An 18,070-nucleotide genomic window follows, 5' to 3' on the forward strand; every position below is an offset into this window, starting at 1 on the left:
TGCCAAATGGTGATATTCTATATCCATCATTCCTTCTACATTTATTTTTAATTTTTCTTTTAATGCTTTTTTTTAAAGTTTATTTTGAAAGACAGAGAGCAAAGCAAAAATGGGGTGGGGACAGAGAGAGAGGGAGAGAGATTTCCAAGCAGGCTCCGCACTGTCATCACAGAACCCAACACAGAGCTTGAACTCACAAACCACGAGATCATGACCTGAGTCAAAATCAAGAGTCGGAAGCTTAACTGACTGAGCCACCCAGGTGCCCCTCCTTCTACTTTTATTAATTGGAATACTATTGTAAGGAGGAGCTTTCTTTTCTCATGATCCATATAGACTCCTAGATTCTCATTTTATTGCATGGGTTATTATGTATTATTGTCAATACATTTTTTTTTTCCTCAAAATTTCTGCAGATGTGGTCACTGGGAAGCTTTGCAAGTTGGATCTTGTGTTCTTTGACATGTCTCCATCATTTTCATGTACTTTGTGGAAGGAATGTTAATGCTCAACTAATCCACCTTTAAATCACCTCCAAGTGCTCTTGGCAAGTAGTCACCCAAACTATGTCTAACAAAATCCAGCATTAGAGAACTTGCATGTCCAGCACAGGATTATCCTTCTCCAGACAGTTCTGATATCCAAGTACGCTTCTCCGTTTTGACTTTGTTTTCTCAGTCTTCCTAGCTACGCATAGTGTACAACTGAAGGTTAAAGACTGAGCTAATCCTGACCAAAATTTTAACTTTATTCATAGAATTATAATTAAATAACTCATCCAGAACTGTAATTAGGTTAGCCAAACATGACCTTGGGATTCCATATTGCCAAAATGGCAGCTCATGCCTTCTCTTCTCTCTTAGCATCAGTGCCCCTCACTCGACACGGACACCTAAGATTGAGCCTCTACCTTGGTTACTAGTATTAACTATTACCCAGTCCTTTTGGAAGAGTAAAATCTGCATCTTCACATGATGATGAGGCACCATGTTTTTCAGTCATGTTTTTGTTAGTCCTATTTCTTTCTGACGCTGAAGCCTTACTCCAAACTGTACTATACATGTGGTTTCAAGTGCTTGCTCAATGACCAGTTGCATCAGCAATACCTTGGGAGCTTGTTAAAAAATACATATTTATGGACTCCTCTCCTGAATTATTGGGCAAATCTTCTTAAGCCTCAGATCTTCATCCATAAAGATGAAGTGCTTGCTTTATAGGATTGTCAGGAAGAGTCAATGAAATTATGTATGTGAAGTGTTTAGCATTCTGCTCGACCCAAGCTAAATAGTAAACAACATCAGCTGCTATTATTATTATATAAATATTACTGCTATAACTGTTACTAGGCAAGTATCAAAAATGTATCAGATATTTTACTTTCTCCTGAATGAGTAAAAAATAGATGTCTAGAGGGGTGGCATTGCCCATTACCATTATATTTCATGTACAATAGGTGGCAGCAGAGGCTATATACATTGGCTCTAGTGGTCAAGTAAGGGATACCATAGAATGGAACTCAGAAAAAATAATCTTCTATATGAAGATTTGTCATCTTCCTGTTATCTATATGCTCCCAACCCAATTATCTATGTAGAAAAGTCCTGGATTGGAAACAAAGGAGTTAACTTTCTACTAAAGAGAGGCTACCATTTTTTAGCCTCTCTGGGATTCCATCTCTTTATCTGTCAAATGAGGATTTGATATCAGAGGATTTCCAGAATTGCTTCCATATCTAAGACCTTATGCTTCTATTAACTGAGACTCTACAACCTACTCTCAACGTTCTGTGTGCAGATGATACCAATTTATCATTTCATGCTGGACTTCTCTTCTTACGAGAGTTACATTCTTCTCTGCCAAGAGGGCTGTCATCACTAAATAAGACTAAACAGTGAAAAGAAAGCTGTTTCCACTTCCTGGTGTATTTGCAACTTCCCACAACGGATGGCCAAATATTTGCTATGTTTTCTATTTCACTCCTCACCCATCTGCTCCACTGTTGAGTATTCTTCTTTCAGTACAAGCATGCCTTCTAAAATATCAAACTTTTTTAAAAGGCATTCAAATTATACCTAAAGGTTTGGATTTTGATGTCTATTAACTGTAAGAGAGCTTTGAAATAGCAAATTAGTCCTGGATTCTCATTTCCCTCCATGCTCACTTTCAGTTCATCTGAAATCGGCTTAAATACCTGTTGCTCTCATTGTACTATTATTTTCACTGGGCTTCCCTTTGTTGTACTAATATTTAACAACAGTGACATCAACAACAACTAAGCTTCATGGAATGCTTGCCAGGTACTGTTCCAAATGCTTTACCTATATAGCATCTCATTCAATTCTTACAATAATTCTATGAACAGGTGAAATATAAAAGCACTTTGTGGTTCTTGTTTATTAATGTTTCTCATCTTTTCCTTCAATCAGTTCTCTCCACACACATTTCAGAGCTATTTACCGAATGTATCCAAAGCCTGCAACATATTTTCCCATGCGCTTTGGGAGACTTAAACAAAACTTTCTTTCCACAGTCCCACCCTTCAGCATATTCCACTTCTACTTCCCATTTCATGTAAAATGAGATATCTCTTATCTTTGCTTTTGTAAAACTTCATTTATTGTTAGTTTAATAATATTAATTTCAGTCAGTCATCATGTAGACAAGTCCTAGATTGGAAACAAGAATTAGCTTCTAATCTGAGAATGTGAGATATTCTCTATGATCATATTCTGCTCTATGCTGTACATTAAAAAAATTTTTTTCAGAGTCCATGTGTGTTCACTATCGAAAACTAAAACAAAACAAAAAGAAAGGAAGAGAGCAAATTACAAATTCCACCATTTAAGGTAATCGTAATGGATATTTTTGCAGAAACCTCTCATTTTCCCATATATTTATATAATTAAGATGATACCATATTAAAAATGCTTTCAGTAAGACTAATCAGGTAGAAATAATAATTCTTTTTCATTGCTTTGTTTGCCAGTCTAGCATACCTCTAATAGCTCTTCTGTATGTGAGGTTTTGGAAAACTAACATTTCTATTGACCATTGTTTTCTGCCTAATCTACTTACCACCATTGTCTACTTCCAATGAATACAGAAAAGTTTATGTAACAAGAATTAACTTATTATTATTTTGAAGCTCTAACTAGTTAAGGGATGTATTTTTAAGAGTATTATTTTTAGAACTTTAAAATTATTTATCATTTAAAGAAAGACAAGCACTTGCCTTCATCTCCATCATCCCCAAATGGGTAGAAGAGAGCAACAGCTAAATTGATGAACACAGCCAAGTTGAAGGAAATGCTCCCCCACAGGGATATGTGCCTTGAGAACCAGAACAGGGCAGGGTTACCTAGTGAGCAAAAAGTGTGATGGGACAAAACAGAAGAATTAATTTTGATCTCAACACAAGAACCCTACTGAAACAACATTTTACTAAATTGTGTTTTTGTAAAGTAGTATAAAAGCACATTTAAATAAACATCCAAAGTGACTTATTTAAGAAAGTTTATAATCAGTACCATAAGGAAGTTTTCTATTTGATTCCTTCTTTATTCTTCAGCCAATTTACACCCAAGCCATTATAAAGGGGTGGGTAATTTTGCAATTGCTAAACACGGTCAGAAAAGGTGATTCTGTAATAATTCCCTCTGACACATCCCTAGAGCAGATTAGGGGAAAGACAGGTTAGTGGATGCCTGGGGCCCCCCTTAACAGAACAGTATGTATCACTTTGTAAGTCAGTAATATTGATTAATTGGTCCCACTCCCATGCCTTACAGTCAAAAGAAGAAGAAGAAGAAGAAGAAGAAGAAGAAGAAGAAGAAGAAAAGAAGAAGTAAAAGAAGAAGCAAAGAAGAGAAAAGAAAAGAAAAGAAAAGAAAAGAAAAGAAAAGAAAAGGAAAAGAAAAGGAAAAGGAAAAAAAAAGCCCAAACCAGACTCATGTCTGATGAATATTCCTATGACCCAAAGTAACCTGAAATTCTGAACCTTAATAGCATGGTATAATACTGCTTACTGGGAACTCATGATTTATAATATCTAAGTTTTATTTATTTTTGAGAGAGAGAGAGAGAGAGAAAGAGAGAACGATTGGGGGGAAGGGCAAAAAGAGAGGGAAAGAGAATCCCATGAATGTGGGATCAATCCCATGAACTGTGACATCATGACCTGAGCTGAAATCAACAGTTGGATGCTTAACCAACTGAACCACTCAGGTGCCCCTTACAATATCTAAGTTTTAAACCTTAACACTTCCTAAAAACTTGGGTTTTTAACAGCAGAAAAACATGAAAGATACAATAGGAAGTACTAATAAGTGGGAGAGGCTTTACTGAATATTTTCAGAAATGAGATTCTGTATTTATCTTCAGAAATGAATTAGTAGGTGCATCTACTAAATCTACGTCTCCTAAATAACTGAACAAATATGAAATGCATACAAATTTGACCACATGACTTTTTCAGAGCTTGTCCATTCTCTAACTCTTACTATCTAAACATCACATCTAAAATATTGGAGTTACATGAGGGAGAAAGGAACATCAAATTTCAAGGAGAAATTATAAACTTTTCAAATTATGTTCTGTGAATTCCAATCTGGGATCTGCTGCTCACTTATAAACTGCACTTCCCTTCAGTATATGTTGTTTTCCTTCTCTTGGAATAAAGGATCCCAAAGCTGAAACAGGCTATGATTTGCTATGGCATTTAGTTGACTGATGTATCTTAAATTGTAAATATCTGCATCTCCATCATTTTTATTAGGAGTCTTCATTTTAAAAAGCAGAATATTGGGGCACCCAGATGACTCAGTTGGTTAAGTGCCCAACTCTTGACTTTGGTTCAAGTCATGATCTCGTGGTTCTTGAGATCGAGCCCCACACTGGGCTCTGTGATGGCAGCATGGAGCCTGTTTGGGATTCTCTCTCTCCCTCTCTCTCTGCCTTTCCTCCCTCACATGCTCTCCCCCCACTCAAAATAAATAAACTTAAAAAAATGAAAAGTTGAACATTAAGACAAAATAGAAGATGTTGATACATACATTTGTAGTACATCCAATGAATCATTCTATCTATAACCTCATAGTAAGTTGCTTCCAAACTTTAAATGTAAGATGTACATTGAAATTCATTTTAAGATTTGTTTTTTAATAATTGATAAAATATTTATCCAAAAAAGAACAAACCCCACAAGCACTAGTTCATTATTCAACTTAGTTTAGTCAGGGATAAAATGTGTGCTTTTCCAATGTCCCAGATAAAATTGTTGAATTTTCATGTATGTGTTCTAGACACCCTAAATTTTCTCTGAATTCCATAAGGTTCTATATGGCAAAATGCTAAGGGAGAGTCATTTCTTTATTTTTCAAATATTCTGATAAGAAAGCCTAACAGTGGATACCATAATCTTATAGCCAAAGATGGTATGTCACAAGCTCCACTCAAATCCATAAACCACACTCAGTAAAGTTCCTAGGAAACTGGAATGATGAAACACTGTTGAATGGAGGTATTGAGAACATATGCCTGCTGGTCTGGAAAACATCCCCCAAGGATAGGAAAGACCTAATCTAGAGTTCCCCCCTAATAATTTTTGTTTAAAACTCATGATATCCCTTATCTGGGGAAGCAAACTAAAGTGTATTATAAACTTTAAAATTTTGAAATTTTAGGTGTGCCTCGGTGGCTCAGTTGGTTAAGTGTCCAACTTCAGCTCAGGTTCTCATGGTTCTCAAGGTTTGTGACTTCAAGTCCCACATCAGTTTCTCTGCTGTCAGCACAGAACCCACTTCAGATCTTCTGCCCCATCTCACTCTGACCCTACCCCCCAAATAAATAAACTTTAAAAAAAGAATTTAAAAATTTTAAAACTCAATATTTGCATATAGAGTTGACTGCTGTGATGTAAGTAATGGAAACTGTATTATATTAATTTGGGGGGAGGGGAGGGGCAGAGGCGAGGCAGAGAAAGAGAATCTCAAGCAGGCTCCACAGTGTGGAGCCCAACACGAGTTACAGTTTCACAACTATGAGATTATGACGTAGGCTGAAATCAAGAACGATGCTCAAGTGACTGAGCTACCCAGGCGCTCCTGCATTATATTAATTTTTAACTGTAAAATTATAACATTGCTTTATTTTTATACAAGTGCCATAGAATTTTTAGTCTGACTTGGCAAGGTAAAGATATTTTGAAAGAAAGAATGACTTTCAAGAAAACATTAAACAATCTATTCACTCATAGGATCTTAAGATAAGAGAGGACAAGCATGCTGGTGCCGATGTCTCTCCATCCCATTCACTGATCGTTAAGGCCAGTCAGAGCCCATTCAAGGACAGCAGACTTGCAGCTGTTCAGCAGTTGAAACATACAGCTGCAAGCTTGCATTTCATAATATTTATAAAACTACAGGATCAGCACTAAAAGATGATCTAATGTAGTCTTCTGTTTCTGTTAAGCCACAGGTGTCTCAGCTCTCACTCAGGTGTGGACTGAGATTATATTCTTAAGCTTATAAGTGATTTGAGTACCATCAAATGGCAAGAAATTAAAAGCCAATTTAGGGATGCCTGGGTGGCTCAGTCAGTTAAGCGTCCAACTCTTGGTTTGCGCTCAGGTCATGATCTCATGGTCATGATCTCATGGATCAAGCCCTGCATCAGACTCTGCACTAACAGCATAAAGCCTACTTGGGATTCTCTCTCTACCTCTCTCTCTGTCCCTGCTCTACTCACACTCTCGCTCAGAATAAATAAATAAGCTGTAAAAAAATTTTAAATGAATCCTGTTATGTATCCTAAAGTACCAACTTATCTACCATTATGCTCAAAACTAACCATTTTACTTTATTGTACTTACTCCTGATTTTCTTCTGCCACTTCATTTCATTGTAGAGATCTTCAGTTTGCTGGAAAAAGTCATTCACTTTACTTCCTTGTTCATCCCTTTCAGTTGTGTTGAACACACGGCTCTTGGATTCTCGCGTAAGGTATTCACATATATTGGGGACAGGAAAAACTATTTGTTCCATTGTCCTGTCATGCCGAACAATCTGAAAATATTAATGTGCATTTGCTTTAGCTTTTGGGCACTTCAGTCTTAGACTATTTTGTGTTTTTAGCATGAGTTTATGAATGATATTTTATTAATTAAGTTTGAAAAAACATGCCAGCATGAAATCCCTAGAATAATCCTTTAGTGCACTACTTTTCATTGGTGTCTTTAAGAAAAATTAGGGACACCTGGGTGGCTCAGTCGGTTAAGCATCCGACTTTGGCTCAGGTCATGATCTCACAGTTTGTGAGTTCAAGCCCATGTCAGGCTCTGGGTGGACAGCTCATAGCCTGAAGCCTGCTTCAGATTCTGTGTCTCCCTCTCTCTCTGCCCCTGTCCCACTCACACTAGGTCTCTCTCTCTCTCTCAAAAGTAAATGAACATTAAAAAAAGAATAAATGAATAATAAATAATAAATGAATATTAAAAAATAATAAAAAAAGAAAAATTAACTGATGACTGTATCATAAATACTGTTATAAATAACAAAACCCCAAATCTTTATTCTTTCTGGAATAACATTAAACTTCTGTCACCCATTTTTTATTTTCATGAGTTACATCAGAGAATTAAGAACTAAGTGATTGGCTGCATAACCTTAAACACAGCACTTGGTATATCTGCATCTTATTCTTAGCTTGTTCTTCCTAAAAAGATCTGTTGGAGACCAAATGACATACTCAACGTGATGTGCCCTGAGTTCTATAGAAAAAGGTGCTTTATATCATTAAAATGTTTCCTACTCATGGCAAAACATATTTTTGTAGGTATAATATCCATTTAAATATATAACTAGATGTAAGTACTCCTTATTTTCAATTTGTCTTATTTGGTACTTGTGACAGTTTAATGTTAGACTAAACAAAACAAAAACCAGCTGAATATTTTCATATGAATTCACCATGCAACAAGGGTTTGTTTAGACTAAATCTCAAGGTACATGTTTATATACTGTGCTTATCCCTCAAGAATGAATCAGGATTGGTCTAAGCCAGAAAGGCCACCCTACTACTCCCCTTCACCACAGGCTGGTATAGTGGGGCAAGCATGTGACCTAGTTCCAGGAAATGAGGCATAAGTAGAAATATCCTGGTGGCAGGGGAGAGGGAATCAGGAAAGATTTTGCTTCCTGAAAAAACAGAGAGTCACATGAAAGAAACAAAATAATAAAGCCAAAAAACTAAATACAAAATACAAAAAACTCTTGTTTTGGCCTGTATTCTTTTTCTTCCCACTTAGAACAAAAGGTAATAGAAGGGCATGATGCTTAAAACTCTGGCAGCCCTTTTGCAATCTTGAGGTGAGATATCACCAGCATAATAAGGAAGACACAAAGTACGATAGGAAAGGCTTGCATGTCTGAAGACATCACTTGAGTTATTGAATCAATTGTAGAACTACCGGTACCTACAGATTTCATTTTATGTGGGATAATCAAATATTTTTATTGTTCAAACAATGGTCAATCTGGTGTTCTGTTACTTGTAATATAAGCTATCCTAAATGATATGTAAATATGCAAACTAAATGCTAGAATACTATCATATAAACAAACAAAAAAGGGGCACCTGGTTGGCTCAGTCGGTTAAGCATCCGACTTTGGCTCAGGTCATGATCTCACAGTTCGTGGCTTTGAGCCCCATGTCGACTCTGTGCTGACAGTTCACAGCGTAGAGCCTGTTTCAGATTTTGTGTCTCCCACTCTTGCTGCCCCTCCCCTATTCATGCACTATTTCTGTCTCTGTCTCTGTCTCTTTATCAAAAATAAATAAACATTAAAAAATGAAAAAAAATACACACACAGAATGAAATTTAGTAGCAGTAAATAAAATTCCCAAACACAGGTTAAAGAAGTCAATTATACAAAAGAAAAATTGGACCTATTTATATTGCAGGGGGAAAAAAACGTTGTTTTTTTTTTTCTTGATCCAAAAGTATAAAACCATAAAAAAAAATTCTCAGGATGCATTTAAGAAATAGTGTCTGTATACCATGATCAAGTGGGATATACTCCAGGGACGCAAGGGATGTTCAACATCCACAAATCAGTCAATGTGATGTAGTACAGTAACAAAATAAAACATTAAAATCATATAATCAGTTCAACAGATGCAGAAAAAGCATTTGAGAAAGTTCAACATCCATTTATGGTAAAAACTTTCAACAAAGTGGGTATAGAGGGAACATATCTCAACATAAAAGCCATACCTGACAAAGTCACACAGCTATCATAATATACCAACAGTACAAAGATGAAAGTTCCTCCTCTAAGATCAGTACCAAGACAATGATGTGTTGAAATCAACATTAATTCTTCTGTTTTGTCCCATCACACTTTTTGCTCACTAGGTAACCCTGCCCTGTTCTGGTTCTCAAGACACATATCACTTTTATTCAACATAGTATTAGAAGTCCTAACCAGAGCCATTAGACAAGAAAACAAAATAAAAGGCATCCAAATTGGAAAAAAAGAAGTTAAATGGTCACTATATCTAGAGGACATGATATTAGGTATAGAAAACCCTAAATACTCCAACAAAAAAGTGTTAGGAATACTAAACAAATTCAGTAAAATGGCAAGACACAAAAATTAATACACAAAACTCTGTTGTATTGCTATGCACTCATAATGAACTATCAGAAAGAGAAATAAAGAAAACAACCTCATTCAGAATTTCATCAAAAAGAACACAACAGTGGCTCCTAGGTGGCTCAGTCATTTGAGCATCCAACTCTAGATTTTGGCTGAGGTCATGATCCCAGGGTCATGGGATCAAGCCCCACATGGAGTTCTGCACTGAGCATAAAGCCTGTTTAAGATATTCTCTCTCTGTCTGTCTTTCTCTCCCTCTGCTCCTCTCCCCCACTTGTGTGCTCGCTCTCTCTCTCTCTCTCTCCAATACCTAGAAATAAATTTAATCAAGGAGCTAAAAGATCTATGTATTAAAAACTGTAAGACACCAATGAAAGAAATTGAAGAAGCCACAAATAAATGGAAAAATATTTCATGCTCATTGTTTGGAAAAACTAATATTTTTAAAAAATATCCATACTACCCTAAGCAATATACAGATTCAATGCAATCCCTGTCAAAATTTCCATGATATTTTTCAAATGGAACAAACACTCCTAACAAAAAAGGAACAGTCTTAAAATTTGTATGGAATCACTGAAGACCCCAGATAGCCAAAGCAAGTTACAGACAGAAATTACACTCCCTGATTTCAAACAGTATTACAAAGCTATAGTAATGAAACAGTGTGGTATTGGCATAAAAACAGAAACACAGATGAATGGATCACAATAGAGACCCCAGAAATAAATCCATGCATATGTGGTCAATTAGTTAACCATGAAGGAACCAAGAACACAAAATGAGGAAAGGACAGTCTCTTCAATAAATGGTTTGGAAAATTGGACAGCTACATGCAAAAGAATGAAACTGGACCACTACCTTACACAGTACACAAAAATTAACTCAAAATGATCAAAACTTAAACAGAAGACTTGAAACCACAAAAAGTCTTAGAAGAAAACAGGTAGTAAGTTCCTTGACATAGGTCTTGAAGATGATGATTTAAATCACATGACAAAAGCTAAGGCAACAAAAGCAAAAATAAACAAGTGGGACTACATCGAACTAAAAAGCTTTTGCACATCAAAGGAAACCATCAACAAAGTGAAAAAGCAAGTTACTGAATGGGAGAAAATATATGCAAATCAAATATCCAATAAGGGGCTAATAGCCAAACTATATAAAGAATTCATACAACTCAATAGCGGAAAAACCCAATCTGATTAAAAAATGGGCAGAAGATCTGAATAGATAATTTTCTGAAGAAGATAGACAAATGGGCAATAAATACTTGAAAAGATGCCCTACATCATTCATCATCAAGAAACTTCAAATCAAAACCACAATGTGATATGATCTCACACATGTTAGAATGACTATTATCAAAAAGACTAGAAATATTAAGTATTGGTGAAGATGTGGAGAAAAGGGAACCTTTGTGCACTCTTGGTGGAAATGTAAATTGGTGTGGCCACTGTAGAAAACAATATGGAGGTTCCTCAAAAATTAAAATTGGAACTACTATGTGATCCAGCAATTCCACTTTTGCATATTTATCCAAGATAAACAAAAATACTAATTTGAAAAATATCTGCACCCCCATGTTCACTGCAACACTATTTACAATAGTCGGATTATGGAAACAACCTAAGTGTCTGTCAATGGATGAATGGGTAAAGAAAATGGTGGTATATATACACAGAGGAATATTTGCCATAAAGAATAACAAAATCTCACCATTTATGACAACAAATGAATGGACCTCAAGGGTCCATTTATATTATTCATATAAATGAAAAAAGTCAGATAGAGAAAGACAAATAGCACATGATCTCTCTTATATGTGGACTCTGAATATAAATAGATACATACAATAGATATACATAGATACAGACAATAGATTGGTGGTTGCCAGAGTCAGGGGACGGGATGTGGGAAAAATGGGTGCATTGCTTTTGACTTTTTAAAAATTTAAATCAAAAATTAAAATTAAGATTAATTTTGAAAAATAAATAGAGCCTTATTTATTACAAACCAAACTATTCAGTCCTTTATGAGATGCTATGTTTGATTCTGGTTGTCACATTTTACAAGGGGGCACCTACAAACTAGAGGGATTGCTGCAGACAAGGGGGATGTATTAACTGTAAAAAGCCAAAATGGATAATGTTTTCAATATATTTATTCAACAAATGACTATTCACTCCTTAGGTAAGGAGCTCTGGGGAATTCAAAGTGAAAAAACATCATGAATCCCAATCTATAGGAGGCTATAGCTTAGTGATCATCATGGGTCTTCAAATGGTACAGCCAAGCTATCATGCTGATGGAGGAGCAAATGTTCTGAACACTGGGTAAACATTAAAGTGGGCTGATGTGCACTCTTTATAAAAAAATAACTTTCTAATTATTCAAATTGTTCAAAATTGGATCTGTTTCCTTCTGAAGTAGTGAGATCTCTATCACAGGAAGAATTGGAAGTGGAAGCAGGATCATTACAGAATAATTTCTCTTTGGATGGGTGACCCACAAGGTCCTTCAAATTTCCCAGTGTCTTTCAGTCTATAACTTTAGAAAACCTATTATTTTCAACAATAATCATTATTATGGTGGTGCTCCAGGCACAGTGTCAGTTTTGGAAACATAGAGATGATCAAGAATGGGCCCTGTCTCAAGGAAGGGACAAGTGATACATAATACACATATTCCAATATGATATATTTAACAGCATGATCAAACTGTTGTGGGAGGTGCAGTGGGATGAAACTAATGAATGCCTGATAGAAGGGTGAGAGGCCTCTCTGCGTGGGGCATATGAGCTGGTCTTCCAATGAGCATGAGGACTGGTCAACATGTATAAGTTAGATCATCAGTCCAGACTGTTCCTTTGAACCCTGGACTTCTGTACCCAACTTCATGCATGCCTCAAAGTCACCTCAAGTTCTATTTATCCAAGAACCAACAAATGGTCTTCCTTTCTCTGGGGTCTCAGAGCTAGGCCCCCAATGCGCAACACCAGTTCTGCTTATTTATTCAGACCAGAAGCCCAGGGGTGTCCTTTTCCATACCCTTTTCCTTAGGTGATCACATTTTATAAGGAGCATTATAAATATCCTACACACACACAGAGACGTGCACGCACGCATGCGTGCATGCACACACACACACACACACACACACACACACACACATGTTTTTCTCCAGTGTAGTCATCTTCAATACCATCATCTTTCACAGTTGTTCTTTTGAAAAGAGACACCCCCACTCATATGTTCTTTCACATCTTTCTTTCATTTACTTCTATCTGAAATTCTGTGCCAAATCTTTAATGAAGAAACTTCTACTCAATCTTTAATATATTTTTTTGGCAACTGTCTGTAAAATCCATCCTGAAACTCCCCAGGCACAGTTAATTGCTGTTTTCTCTACATTTCCTTCGCCCTTTGTTTATGCACTTATTACACAGAATTATCTTCTGTATGTGATGGAGAGTAAGTGATCTGCTAACAAATTACTAAAGTTGTGTATTTGCAGTGAAATACCTCCTCATTGCTGGGAAACCAGTAAAAATCCAACCTCAAATGATAGCTGCCATCTCTCACACAGGTATTAACTGGACCCTTCCTCTGACCCACCCAGCCCACCTCCTATTCCTACCTCTTCTAATCCTGTAGCTTTGTACTGTGACTTCTGGGACCTTCCTCAGAACCTAAGTGGTTTGGTGATAAATTTGTATCAATTTCCCCAGCTTCCTGACTTGGCCAGCCTCTCTGTCTCTAAGCACCTGATGCAATAAAGAATGTTTCTGCTTCTGGTCCAGCTCATGGGTTCTACCAGGGTCAAATCTCCCACCAAGGCTGCAGTATTATTCATGTCTATAAACGTGAGCAAGAGATCCATCCTGTGATATGAGGTAATAATGCTCATTATTCCAAATGTTTGGCAATAGGAAACAACAAGGTGTAGTGATAATATACCCTGAGAGTTAATAGCAGTGTTACCCATCATGCATTCTGCTGAAAACTAAAAAAATACCTGCCAAAGTGAATAAATGTATGAATGTAAATTACGAGTGACAAGCGTCAACTACTCTGCTCACTTCTGCCTGATTAGCTCTGCCAACTAGTGTCAAAATGATACCATAGCTAGTAAATGACAGCCAGATGGGTCTCACAACACATAATGATAAGTCCATGTTGACCTCCACCTTCTGAGTTGCCACCAGCTATTAAATAATGTTTCATTTAGGGGGTAGGGCATCAATTGCTGCGTACTGAAAATGGAAACTGCTATAAATCATTCCAAGTTTATGCTATCAATATGAAAACTTTATAGTGCCTTCCATACTTTTGAACACTGTCTTACACAGAGATCTCTTTTAATTAGCCTTTTAGAGTTTTGACCGAGCATGCTTTTCTTGAATGATACTTCTATTATAATAATCTTTTCATGAAAACACCACTGCTCTGCAATGATTGCTTCTATGACCAAAATAAAACAAAAGTCACATTAATTACAAAAGAAAATTTAGATATAGTTCTGGCCAAAAGCTAAAGACTGCTTTATCTGCCAAAATCAAAGACTGCTTTGAAAGATATGCACCTCGATTTCTTATAGATGACTCTTCACATCTTATCTTTTGATATATACTTTTCCAGTTTATATTTTTAAATTCTGCTTCATTGTTCTAGGAAACAATTATGAAAATGTCCTGAAATAGAAAGTGAACATATATTTTCACAGTTGATCCCTTTCAAGAAATAATTGATGGTTACCTCAATCTGTGCAGTGTGATTGGCATAATATTTTAAGGCTTCATCCCCATCATCTGGATCTGATCCTGGTTTGAGCATCTGTTGTAAGAGTTTGTTGTGACGGGCCAACTAGAGGGAAAGAGAAGAGAAAAGGATTTAGGTCTCTTTTTCCCCCTTTCCTGGGATTAAACTTTGAAATTACTTTGTCCACTTGTACACATAGCTTCACAGTTCTGGGGTTAACGGTGATTAATTACACTTCAGTAAGGCATGTCCATTTGAAAGCTATAAATAATGAAACTATAAGGATCAGCTGTTATTACCATATCAATTTTACATTTTTTTGTTTGGCAATATATATGTTCCTCTCATGAGAAGACCGTGTCTCTCCCAGAGTAGGTGTTCACTTACTATCTGTTGATTAAATTTATATCTTAGATAAATGTATAATTGAGCCAGGAAGAAGAAACACCTGCAGAGATATATAACTGATACTCCCTATAATAGATTTAAAATACATGCATATCTAAAACAACTTGATCAGCAGTGTGATACTTCAGTAGGTAACAGTACCAATATAAATGGCAGCTTCTATATACACAAATAAATAGGTATTTATATTTCAGAGGAATTTCTCTTATGGAATCTAATCAAAGCTCTCTACATTAGCAGTTTGTACTAAAGTCCTATGCTTCTGAATATTCATATGTCAGAATTCATACTTTTCTCAGTTTTATTAGGAGTGGAAATGGCATTTACAGAATAAAAATTTCACCACAAATTGTCTTAAACTTCTGTTGATAGAAGTAATCTTTCTCTCCCATTTGAACGTCTATTTGAACGTCTATTTGAACGTCCCATTTGAACGTGCCAGTTCTCTCACGTTGTAAATAACTAATACATGATGCCTTCACATATCACTTTTATGGCTGTCTTGAACAATTCCTGAAACCCTGCAATGTCTTTAACCTTTCAGGTATTCTACTCATGCCTCAAGTTTCCTGAGGGCTTCTAGTAAAAAGAATCCACATATAATTCTTATTCCTGGCACCATTCCTATCTCTTACCCTGTGCCAGCCACTAATCCTAAACACTTAAGTGCATGGTCTCATTTGATCCTTCTAGGAAATCCTAAAGTAGGCACTCGTATTATCCCCATTTTACAGATAAGGAAACTGAGGCACAGAGCATTTAAGGGAGTTGCCCATGATAATGTCTCTAGAAAATGATAGAGCCAGTATTGAACTCAAGCAGTATGGTTTCATAGTATTCTTATCAACTTACAGAGCAATAAATAAGTCTTTGTACTATTCTTAAGATGTTAACTCAAATTGTGATTATTAAGAATGGAGATAAATTTTAAACAATAATCCAGGACCTATAAAAACCTCATAAAAATTATACTTGTAAGTGGTAACGTGGTAAATTAAATATTCATTCCATTGATGCTGCTCTAAAGCAAATCATTTCCAAAGCTATTATTTTAGATTGGCTTTCAGGGATATTTATAATTCACTCAAGAAAACCATTTACATTTCATTCTTGACTAAATGTGAATTATACAGATTTTTATTACAAACTGTAGTCATGAAATTTGTTGTGACTTATAGGTGCTTCTAAAATTCTAAATATGTTTCAAAGGATGGAATTATTATAATCATTTAGGCACATTAGCATATGTTTTAAGAAGTTTGTTGAAGGTAAAATTGGCATGACTTGTTTACAGTTTGCATCTAGGGCATGAAGGAGTTAGGATTGACCCCAACGGTATAGACCTGAGCAACTGAAGGCTTAGAAATTCCAGTAACTAAGGAAAAATGCAGAAGGACCATATTTAGGGAGAGAAAATCAAGACTTTGATTTTGGACACATGAAACTTTATATATCATGCAAAAGGAGACGATGAGCAGGCTGTTGGATGGACGTGTTTATCAAGAGTTCTGTGCAGAGTTCGGGAATGGAACTATGTACTGAGGTGTCATCAGTATATGTGTCATACTTAAAATCATGAGCTTAATGAGATGACCTAAAAGTGAGCTCAGACAGAGAAAAGAGATCCAAAGAACACCAATAGAATTTAGGAAGAGGAGGGGAATCTGAAAAGAAGACTGAGAAATTTGCGCCAGGGAGGTCGGAACAAAACCAGTGAAATCAGGGTCCTGGCAGCCAAATGAAGAAAGAACTTCAGGATGGAGGGAGTGATCATTTGTGTCAAAAGTTGATGACAGTTGAATCAAATGATGACCAGGAAGTGACAGTTAAAAGTCACTGATAACCTCGACAGCAACAGTTTCAGAGAATGGTGGACACCAAAGCCTAATGTAACAAGTTGAAGTAAGAATGCGTGGATAAGAAGTATAAACAATGAGTATAGGCAACTCTTGAAAAGCACCACTATAAGGGGGAGCCAAGAGACAGGGTGGTAGCTAGACAAATGGATAAGGCAAAAGGGAGGTATTTTTAAAGATGAGAATTGTAACATCATGTTCGTTTAATTTTGAGAGAGCTGGAACGTTTGCTAAAGCAACATCTTGACTAGGTGAGAATGGAATAATCTAAGATGTAAGTGGAAGGTTTTTGCCTTAGATAGAAACAAATTCAACCATACTGACAGCAGAGCTATGGGCGCAGAGTCAGGAGGGTGTTAGTTTTGATGATGGGAACACAGAAAAGTTTTGGGTTTTTTCCTGGTTACTTTTATTTTCTCAGTGTAGTAGGAAGCTGATAATGAGGATGAGAAAGGAGGTGTTGGAAATTTGAGGAAGAGAAGATATGAGATGGTGAGCTAGGGAAAGTGAACACACTTGGAAAATGTAGTAGGATTGTCAGGAAGTCCTAAGAGCTCCCTTTCTGTGATGGTGAAAGCGAGGTCAGTAAGCATGTTTGTGTGTTTTTCTCCAGTGAGGTTCAGCTGTCTGGGTCCAGGCATAAGTAGACAGAATTGTAATTAATGGGATTTGTGGTTTTTCAGGACAAGGTCAACAACACACCAAAAAGACATACGTGGAAATTAAGAGTCCATGCTAGGACTTTCAATGGGTCCATGGAAGCTAAGCTGAATTACAAAGGTAATGAAGCCAAGAGGGACAATGAAAAGGTGGTAGGATCAATGAATTGTAGCTTCTAATGTCTTTAAAAAAATGTGTTGCAGTTGAAGTGCTAGAAGAAAAGTACTAGTTAGAAAAGGCAAGCCAGCCTGAGATACTTAAAGTGGAACTCACTGATGGGGGGCAGGGAGCAGTGACTAGTACTGATCAGGTTTTAGGTGTAACCATATATCTATCATCTGGTCTCCATCACCACACTGCCCTGAGCCACCATCTTCTCTCACCTGGAATATTGCAATAGCCTTTAACTGGTCTCCCTGAGTCACCCTGGTCTCCCAGAGTTTAGCCTTAACACAGGAACCAGAGTCATCTTTTTGGTACAATCATGCCTCTTCGACTCAAAACCCTCCAATGGCTGCCATCTCAGTTAGAGTTAGAGCCAAGTCTTCACCATGGCCAACGAGGCCAATAGAATCTGGCCTTGTTACACCTTTCTCATTACTCTCCTGGTACCTCCCCAAGATCCCAGCCCTTCTGGGCTCCTGACTGTTCCTTCAACCTGAGAAGCGTGTATCCATCTCAAGGCTTTGTAGGTGTTCCCTTTCTGGATCCTCTTCCTCTAGACACCTGC

At 36.7% G+C, this 18,070-nt stretch overlaps 1 protein-coding gene across 4 annotated transcripts in view; it reads right to left on the reverse strand.

Moving 5' to 3' along the window:
* Positions 1 to 18,070, reverse strand: part of ITPR2 (inositol 1,4,5-trisphosphate receptor type 2) — a 489,660-nt gene that overhangs the window by 102,435 nt on the left and 369,155 nt on the right. For all 4 annotated transcript variants that reach the window (XR_009617392.3, XM_060658096.3, XM_060658095.3 and 1 more), the window contains exons 46-48: positions 14,414 to 14,521; positions 6,869 to 7,061; positions 3,233 to 3,358 (exon numbers count right to left, since the gene is read on the reverse strand). Coding sequence is in view for 3 of the 4 variants with exons in the window: in XM_060658096.3 (XP_060514079.3) it covers positions 3,233 to 3,358; positions 6,869 to 7,061; positions 14,414 to 14,521 (427 nt within the window). In the remaining variant the exon portion in view is untranslated. The remainder of the gene's footprint in view (positions 1 to 3,232; positions 3,359 to 6,868; positions 7,062 to 14,413; positions 14,522 to 18,070) is intronic.

Source organism: Panthera onca, chromosome B4 (genome assembly GCF_046562875.1).
Source record: "Panthera onca isolate mPanOnc1 chromosome B4, mPanOnc1 haplotype 2, whole genome shotgun sequence".
Taxonomy (NCBI): domain Eukaryota; kingdom Metazoa; phylum Chordata; class Mammalia; order Carnivora; family Felidae; genus Panthera; species Panthera onca.